The sequence below is a fragment of the Denticeps clupeoides genome, chromosome 11 (assembly GCF_900700375.1).
Source record: "Denticeps clupeoides chromosome 11, fDenClu1.1, whole genome shotgun sequence".
NCBI classification, from domain to species: Eukaryota; Metazoa; Chordata; class Actinopteri; order Clupeiformes; family Denticipitidae; genus Denticeps; species Denticeps clupeoides.
The window spans coordinates 21376685-21386374 of record NC_041717.1 but is presented as its reverse complement, the minus strand read 5'-3'; the positions used below and the strand labels follow the sequence as shown (position 1 = coordinate 21386374).

Genomic DNA, 9690 nt, shown 5'->3' with positions numbered 1-9690 from the left:
CCATATCATGTGTCGTATATAGGTGTATTAAAGTTATTAAAGTTATGTCATGTTGTTGGTATTATGCTGTGGATGTTCTAAAAAAGAAAAAAAATTATTTTATTTGCCGCCACGTGTTAGCAGAAGCATGTGTCTCATAGGATGAGAGGAGGGCCGTGACGCCCGTGAACGTTAGCCACTGACTGTACCCTGCTGTGTTCCCACAGGTATGTTAAATGTGAAATGTATGTAACGTAGCCACTATACGATCGTCTCTTTTAAATTGTATTTTAGTATTTTACTGTTGTTTTACTGTCGTTTAATGTCACTTTTGGGCTCACCTGTAAATAGTTTAATATATATTACTTAATGACTGAGTTACTGGTTGAATTCATGTGGTGGGTTTATTTTTTTAATGTATTTTATTTAATTATATTTTACAAGTTGTATTGACGGGCAGTTGCCTCAGAGTGTGCTGCGGGAGCAGAGAGGGGATGAGAGGAGGGCCGTGATGTGCGTGAACGTTAGCCACTGACTGTACCCTTCTGTGTTCCCACAGAAATAAAATCTCTCTTTTGACACCAACTGATGTGCATGGGTGATTGGATGCTGGTGTGCACCCGTTACACTCAGTACTGGAAAGATTTCCACGACATTCCCAAATTCACGCCTCAGAGGAACCCGAAACTATTTCTGATTGAGCAGCTGATTAAGCAATTGATAGCACAGTCCTAATACTGAGCCTACAGAATCCTCAGTATCCTAATGCTGAGCTTATAAACCTAGTCTAGATTCCAGAGGAAACCTTCTATTCCAGAGGACTTAGCACTCACCCTTGTACAATTTTTTTTCAGAATTTTATTATGTTCACATAACAAGTGTATTGATTTTAAAAATCAATAGAAAAAAAGTGATTTTCTTTCCTCCTTTTTAATCTGGTCCTAGTTACTATCTCCCAACATGGCTGCCCATGTGTTTATTAGTGGAAGAAGAAATTCCCTAACGGAATAATAAAGGACAGGTCTTGTCATCCCTGTATGCATGTCCTACATAAGAGACGTGTGTAGTCTCCTGCCTCCAGACCTTCTGTTTATTGTGATTCAATTGCATCAGCATCCTACATGCTCTGTGCAGCCCACTTTCGAACAGTGGGACAATAATGTCTTTATATTATGCACAGAAATTTATTTTATAAATTTCACCACAAGATGTCAGTAGAAGTAAGGTAAGAATGGTCATGTAACTCGAAATTAATTATTCAACTTAAAATTACATCTTGTCCTTGACCAACTGAAATAATGTTTGATGGGGAAATAAAAAATGCAGGCGAGACACATACTTTAATGACGTTAAATTAAAATAAGGTGGGCGAGTAGGAAGTAAATGATCGGTTTAGGTCATAATGGTGTTTAACTCTGTATGAGACAGCGTAGACCAGTGATTCTCAAAGTGTGTGTAGAGCAAGCGACCAGGGAGAAAGTCAGAAGGAGCTAATAATGTCTAACATCACAGTCATTATTATAATAAAAAATGTACATTGGTTACACTAGACATATAATTACTAGACTCTGCATTCACTACGTTGTCCTGTTAATACCGTCAAACGCCATCCTGTAAACCAGTTTACTCAATAAAAAAAGACGCTGAGACACTAACATTTACATTAAACAGTTTAATAGAGATGGATTAAGATTATTTTATAACAAAAAATAATTTTGTTATTATATTCAACAAAACACAAATAATGGCAAACTAAGCCAGAAAAATGAACAATGCAATGTCTACAATTCTAAATAATAAGACACTTAATAAAAAACACTTACGTTTATGATATTTACTAGGTGCCCTTATCCAGAGTGACTTAAAACCAGTAGTTACAGGGATTATATGTCTTGCTCAGGAACACAATTATTGTAGGCGATTGTCTTACCCACTAGGTTACTCCTCACCCATCTTCCAGGTTCAAGAGCTTTATTGTCAATACAACAATATGTGCAGAATACATAGCATTAAAATGCCGTTTCACTCAGCCTCCCTCACGGTGCATTAACAAATAAATAATTCATAAAAATGGAAAATATACTTAAACATAAAGACATTTCAGAGTACATGTATTAAAACAAGCTCAAATTTGCAACTGTACAAGGATCTTCAAGGAGCAGCAAAGACAAGACACCAGACAATAGGAAGTGTGCAAGATGAGGCCGGCGTAAATGAGGCAAACTGAGAACACTGCTAACTGAAACTGCACCTTTACACAAGGTCCTGTGTGTAAAAGTTGGCTTTAAATTTGTTGTTTAGGTCATTTTTTGCGTCTTTTAGAGAGAGCAGTGAGTTGAGAGCTCTGACTGCTTGTGGGATGAAGCTCTTGCAGTGTCTGGCAGACGGAGAACAGGGAGAACAGGTTATGTGAGGGGTGGTGAGAGTCCTTCATTCTCGACGGATAAAGCGTTTCTCAAAGAGCTGAATTCTTGGTTGCTGTTTAATGTGCTCTTTAGCTGTTTAGTAAGGATTTTTTAAACTAGAGCTTAGTAGAACAATAACGCTGATTATCATTTTGCAGTCATAAAACTAGTTGTTTTTTATATTATTTACTTGTATAACGTGGATGATAATGATGATTATTATTGGGTCTGTCAGGAAGACAGACCATTTATTATTATGCTGAGAATGGCAAAAAAGAACATGTCTTACGTTAAAGACCGCCACGCGAAGACCGTCAAACGTAAAGAAACAACGGAGTGGTCAGTCCGAAGGCAGTACCACATTAAAGAATTCCCATTTTACAAATTCCATGCCCGCAGCTGTGACCAATGCCCGGACAGACCCATCAAAATTTCCCCTGGAATTTTGGCTTCTAGTTATTACATTATTACTGTTCACATGTACTTTGAAACCCTCAATGGTGACAGAGCGGTATATGTAAATTTCACAAGGATGACAGCCATCAGCACATTACCTGATTTTGCAGTTCCAGTGGATTGGCCTTATTTATATAAGTTCACTCAATCTGAAATTCCTTTGTATAAAGTCACGCCGGAACTTGAAAAAAAAAAAATCCCATGAATTTCCACCTGAGGCTGAAGGTAAGATGTTATCAGTTTTAAAAAGTGTCTGTAAGTCTATAAGCACCAGAATGCTATGTACATCTTAAAGAACAATCATTTCAACTATTTTGCTGGGTAAAGGGCTGGTAAACACAGTCTTTGTCTCAACCCCGAAAATATACAAACTTTAAATGGAAGGGGATGCACGATCTGTGATGTAACTGGCAAATAAGATTGTTTTTTCACCTGCTTCTGCAACCACATCAGGCACCAGTTTTCCACATTTTAGATTAATATTAACAATAAAATGTATACGGTCATCCTAAAGCATATGAGCAGCCAGTGATTAACAAAAATGTGCAGATGTTGTCATGTACCATGGACGCGCTGCAGCATTTTTACCCCCTGGGTCCACTTTAACCCCTAGTTTTGCAATGGCTGACTGTCAGAAAGTTTTTTACAGCATTTTATTGCTAGCACAAATGTGCATATGGAAGCTGATGATGTGACGAATGTTTAATCACCCAGACAGTTCTAACAACTCTTGGCCAGTGGTGGCCCAGCAGATAAGGAAACAGACAAGTAATCAGAAGATTCCCGGTTTGAATCCCCGAAATGCCAAGGTGCCACTGAGTAAAGCACCGTCCCCCACACTGCTCCCCGTGCCCCTGTCATGGTGCCCACTGCTCACCAAGGGTGATGGTTAAATACAGAGGACGCATTTCGTTGTCACCATGTGCTGTTTTCCTCAATGACAATCACACTTACTGTCCAGATCAGTTCATCCACAGTCATCCACTTTAACTCTGCCACAATAGAGGCCATTTATTCCCATTTATTCTACGTTGGCTCTGGAACTATTGTATCAGAGATCTTTTGAAGGTTTTCTTCTCTTCTCCGAGGAATGAAAGGCTGTGGACCTGTACTGAGAAGCTACATTCAAAAAATATTTTATTACAACATGCTTACATGCGTGATTAGTGGCATTAGAGAATTGGAAAATCAGTTCAAATTGTTTTTTTTTTTTATTTGAATCCTGTTTTTAAATGACAGGCGAAGCTGTTTAATTTTTTGCTTCAAAATACTTGGCAAATTCTTCTGCAATTTTTGAGGATTGAGCTGGAAGAATTGGTGGTTTGAGTAGAAAGCAAAAATTGCTGTGTAATTTGGGGTGCTGAGTCCAATAATAATTTCTTCCCCATGTCCTTTCTGCTGCGCAGCACCCTATGATTACTACGTATAGAATCAAAGAATCCACACATTTGTTAACAAAACACAGGAATTTATTTTAAACTTATTTTTAAAATTATTAAAAGTACAGCAACGAAGGTGACATGGCCGTCACAGTGGAAAGAGTTTGCAGCAAAGTAGCTTAGAATAACAGTGAAGTAAAAGTTGGCAGAGGTCAGTGCAAAGGTCAGTGTAAAGTATAACTTGTCAGCGCAAGAACTTCATAATGATATTTCATGATGTCCACTGCAATCATTAAGGCAGCACATCTCTCCAAGTAATTACTTGGTTTTCTAGAAGATTGTATGACTTATGTTGGATAATGATCCAAAAGATGATTATCCCTCATTAAAAATGAGTTGATGGGTCACAGGCAGGGTCAATGCCAGGAGCAGCAGCACTGTGGGAAAAGTAAAAAAAAAACATTAACTGATTCCACACATACTACAGTTGCAAGAAATAGTATCTGAACTCTTTGGAATTATTGGAATTATTCTGCACAAATTGATCATAAAATGTGACTTGATGTTCCTTTATGTCGCAACACCAGACAAGCACAGTATGCTTAAACAAATACCACACAAATAATTATATGTTTCACCACACACTGTAGACATTCACAGTGCAGGTGGAAAAGTATGTGAATAAGTGGGATGGCTGGTTGACCCTCCTTTGGCAGCAGTAACCTCAAACGTTTCCTGTAGTAGAAGATCAGACACGTAACGGTCAGGAGTAATTCTTACTGAATACAGAACTGTCCTACTTCAGATATATTCTCTGGATGTCTGGCATGAATCGCTTTCTTGAGGTCATGTCAAAGCAAATCAATCGGGCTGAGGTCAGGACTCCAGAAGGTGTATTTTCTTGTTGAAGCCGTTCTGTTGTTGGTTTACTTCTGTGCTTTGGGTTGTCTGGGTGAACTGGAGGGTAGAACATGTCTCTCAAAGAACTTCATGCTGTTTTTCTGTCTTGAAGTACGATGAGGCACTGGGTCACGCCTTATTTGGTACAGGGGCCAGTAACAATGTTATCTACAGCACAGGTACTTTTCAAGTACTCCACGTACTCCAGTGGCGTACTCAAGGTCTCCAGCTGAGTGGGGCACATCTTAAGTCATCTGGGCCTGGCGCCTTGGCAGGATGAAGTCTTTATAGTTCTCTCGTCACCAGGTCCTTGGTAATGGTGATGGATGGTTTGCGTGTAACAGTATAGTATTTGAAGCTCTTATGTTTAAAGGCACTTTGGAGGCCCCTGGCAAAAGGGACGCAAAGGGCACCTTTCCAGGTTCTCCCACACCACCCCGCCACTACAGTACACACACTGTATTAATTAAAAATACAGATACCCAGCAGCATCTCTACTTCCTACAGAGGCTGAGGAAAGCCCATCTCCCAACACCCATCTTCACAGCCTTCTACAGAGCACCATTGAGAGCATTCTGACCAGCTGCATCACTGTCTGGTTTGGAACTGCACTGTATCGGAGTAATATTTACATGTTACCATAGCAACATTTCTTACTCTGCACCTTAATTACTAATTACTAAAACCAGAGGGAGTCACAATTAAGGATAAAAGACCCGACACAGGTTGCCGACTTCTGATCTCTGTCTGTGTAGTCCACGTTCTAAATAAAATGATTTATTTACTGGATGCAGGACTTCAAGAGGACAGACCTGAAATGGTGGACCTGGGTGAGGTGACTCAGTTATAAAAATTATTATAAAAAAACTAATTCTAGACATGCTAGAGTAAGAATTTACACCACAAGTGAATCTTTAGCTGGAGCAGAGCAGGAATCCACAAAATCATAGTACCAAATTCATCTAAATAAATACTGCGTATCCAGAAACTTTTTATTCACAGCGCATCACTTTTTTCACATTTTCTTATGTTACAGCCGAATACCAAAATGGATGAATTTTTCCCCTCAGAATTCTACACACAACACCCTATAATGACCACATGAAGAAGGTTTACTTGAGGTTTGCTTTTGGCAGCAATTACAGCCTCAAGTTGCAGGTTCTGTCGCTGCTTTGCATTTTAAATGGTGTCTCGAGACGTGCTGGTGGACGCTCATTTATTCATTTATTCCCCCCTACATTTATCCCCCTGAGGAAGAGTGTTAAAGAAATTGTGTTAATAACCAAACAGGAATTGTTTTTTTTGACGGTTATCCGGTGATTTCTGAAACTGAAGAAACTCCTGCAGCTTGTATGTTGCTGTCAGTGGACGAAACCCACATGCAACACTGAGGTTCCATCAGTCAGCCTGTAGACCTGGTTCTTGATGAACAACTGACTGTCCCTCAACATCTCACTGTCACTGATGTGTCACTGTCACAGGCGATTTATCTGTCATTTTCTCTTTCATTCTGTCATGTATTCTGTTTTACATGGAAGACTGACCTGAGCTGGTGGAAGTGGGTGAGGAGCTGGTGCTGGATACAGAGCTGCTGTTCGTGGAACTTGACTGTGTCTGGGACGGTGTTAAAAGACCTGGAATAAATAAATAAGAAAATGATGTGTTTTTTGTAAATGTCAGATTATATCAAAATGGAAACCAGCGCGATGGCTGAAAAACACGTAAACACAGAAAGTGGAAACACAATTAATGCAGCGTTCCATGTAAACAGCAGGAGACGGGATCAGGAGTGGTGGACTCGGGACCTGTGGACGTGGAGACCGGGGCGCAGCGGCGTGGTGCTGAGGCGGCTGGCATGGGCGGAGTCCTGCATAGGTCGAGTACTCGGGTAGTGTGGTGGACGCAGGACTTCAAGAGGACTGACCTGAAGTGGTGGACGTGGGTGAAGACATAGTGGTGGAGACACTGTAGCTGGTGGTGGAGACACTGTAGCTGGTGGTGGGGACGCTGTAGCTGGTGGTGGGGACGCTGTAGCTGTTGGTGGGGACGCTGGAGCTGGTGCTGGAGACACTATAGCTGGTGGTGGAGACGCTGTCACTTGTGATGGAGCTACTGCTGGTGGCTACAATGGGGGGAGGTGCTGGTGCTAGAGAGATGCAGAGATGATTTATGCTGGTAAAAAACATAATAATTATAGACAAACTACAGGATGAATTTACATCTCAATACCTAGAACAGCACAGCTATCCACAAAATCAGGGCAGCAGTCGCCTCTGGACAGACACCCCTCATCACATAAGCAGTCAACGTTAATACAGCTAAAATCTTCTCCCGGGCAGCATTGACCAGTACACAAACCTGAAACACAAGCAAAGAAATAAATACATGAAATGTGTTAATATTCTCATGCAGTTGAATGTAAGGATGTAATAATTTCCCAGCCATTCTAGATTGTGTAGCTCTGTGCCTCTAGTCATACAAGCAGTGATCTTCCTGGTGATGCTTTCTGCCTCTTTAAGTGTTTCTGCTGCCTTTGCCTTGGTCTCTTTGTGAAGGTGGTATCTGGGCACTGGGTCAGGGCATCATGTGAGGAAAATGTGGGCCTTGTTTATCACACGATTACATTTTCTGTGAGGACAGTTATTTAATATCTGCACTTTCCTTTAATAAGTGTGGTGGAGGGGGGTTGACTAGATGTCCTGCCTGTTGGAGCCCATTGCACCTGACTGGATTCCTCCTGAAATGAAGGGGGTGGGATTTGTCCACTGGATTCGGTCCACATCAGAAAAAGCCTGAAGACAGATTCTCACTTCATTCTCAGTTATTAGAAATGCGTTCATCTGCACTTCTGCAAGCTTTCACTCTTACTGTGTGAAGGACTTTTATTGGACGCTAGTTATGTATACTGTGCTGAAGCAGTGAACTTCAAAATGTTACAATATTGTGAAAATGTTTTATATCTGATTGTCTTTTCTTGAAAAAAACTCATTTATGTATTGATTCTGTATGAACATTCTTTTGAGAAGCTTTTTTTTAAACCTTACATGATTTATTTTGTACAAAATTCAAATTTCTCAATATAAAGATTGGATGAACAAAGATTGTTTTAATATTTTTTTTCATGTGAGTGCCATAGCTCTGGAAAATCAGATTAAAGGGATGTTATTTTATGTCAAGTGTTTTTTTTAGATATATATGTAAATGTCTTTTGTTTCCAAAATGTGAATTTTGAAATAATTACTGACATTTACCCAAAGAAAAAATACTCATTAAACTTCATATTGCACCAAAATGAGTCAAATGTTGCATCCAAAGAAAGCATAGTACTAAAACCACCAAAACAAATAGGCCATTATTTGAAGCTTCTGATTGTATATACATGAAGCGTACGAGAAAAAGAGAACTTAAATTGGACATGATCCACCTGTAAAACTGAACGTGTTACGGGGGACAGTGCAGATAAGGACACAAGAGCAGTTGGGGACACGGCCGTCACCAATCAGCTTGACAGCAGGGTTCAACCATGGACAGATGTGGCTGATTAGGCGTCCATGGGTGGAGCCCTGTTATAAGGACCTGTTATAAAACAGACAAAAGACCAACACAGCGATACATGTGTACAACCTAAACCAGCCGACAACATTCAGGACAATCAGGCGGACACAAGACATGGGAGACACCAGAAACCTGGTCCGGAAAAGTCTGTATTGCAGCAATATCACAATTTCTTCCTGGTCAAGTCACAGAATTTAATGTTGTGGTTGAATGTTGTATGATACCAAATTGTAAATTATTATAATTTATTTAATACTGCCTATTGCTGGAAACGATGCATGTAAGTGTAATTACTTACCTGTGAACTGTGCTTTTGCTGTGTGTAAGAAAACCGTGGTGATGAGGACAGTCCAGAACATCGTCTCCATCATGGTGATGATCCCGTGTCTGTAAGGAAGTAAACTCTTCAGTCAACATTTATACGTATTACTACTTTCTCACAAAGACACACCTAAACAAGCCACGCCTCCTGTTTAGGCAATAATGAAGCAACTCTTTTGTTCTTGGAAAGATAAGAATAGATTGGTTGTCATCACAGGCCAAAACAAACAAAGACAAACTGTCAGTTGACAACAAACTGTCAGAAATATTATGCAGGTTTTATTGTGAAACTAAAATATGGAAATCTTCAACTTTATTATTACATGTGTGAGGATTCTGCATCGTAATGTCTTAAATTTTTGCCAATTTCTTCTACAGGCTCCTACTTTAAAAAAATGTGATCCATAAATATCATAAAGATCATATTGAAGAATTTACGTAGAAATTCTGATAATATAACAGGTCATCCCTGTATGCATGTCCTACATAAGAGACGTGTGTAGTCTCCTGCCTCCAGACCTTCTGTTTATTGTGATTCAATTGCATCAGCATCATACATGCTCCGTCCAGCCCACTTTCTAACAGTGTGACAATAATGTCTTTATATTATACCCAGAAATGTGTTGACTTTCTTTAAAAAATAAATAATTTGTGGATGCATATTGCAACAGATTAAGAGAACCTGGCATAGTGTA

At 39.8% G+C, this 9690-nt stretch overlaps 1 protein-coding gene across 2 annotated transcripts; it reads right to left on the bottom strand.

Moving 5' to 3' along the window:
* Positions 1–4291: 4291 nt before the first annotated feature.
* On the bottom strand, positions 4292–9096 carry LOC114800142 (A-agglutinin anchorage subunit-like). Of its 2 annotated transcripts, XR_003751331.1 has the most exons (6): positions 8973–9077; positions 8544–8695; positions 7349–7477; positions 7044–7265; positions 6664–6753; positions 4292–4656 (listed from the first exon to the last, which is right to left on the bottom strand). XR_003751331.1 is itself a non-coding variant. In XM_028997283.1 (5 exons), exons 1-5 carry the CDS (start codon positions 9043–9045, stop codon positions 4595–4597), a joined length of 576 nt encoding a protein of 191 aa, XP_028853116.1. In that variant the 5' UTR covers positions 9046–9096; the 3' UTR covers positions 4292–4594. The 2 variants fall into 2 exon arrangements, 1 of the variants encoding a protein (XP_028853116.1); XM_028997283.1 differs by lacking the exon at positions 8544–8695 and having other exon boundaries at positions 8973–9096.
* Between the last annotated feature and the right edge of the window lie 594 nt (positions 9097–9690).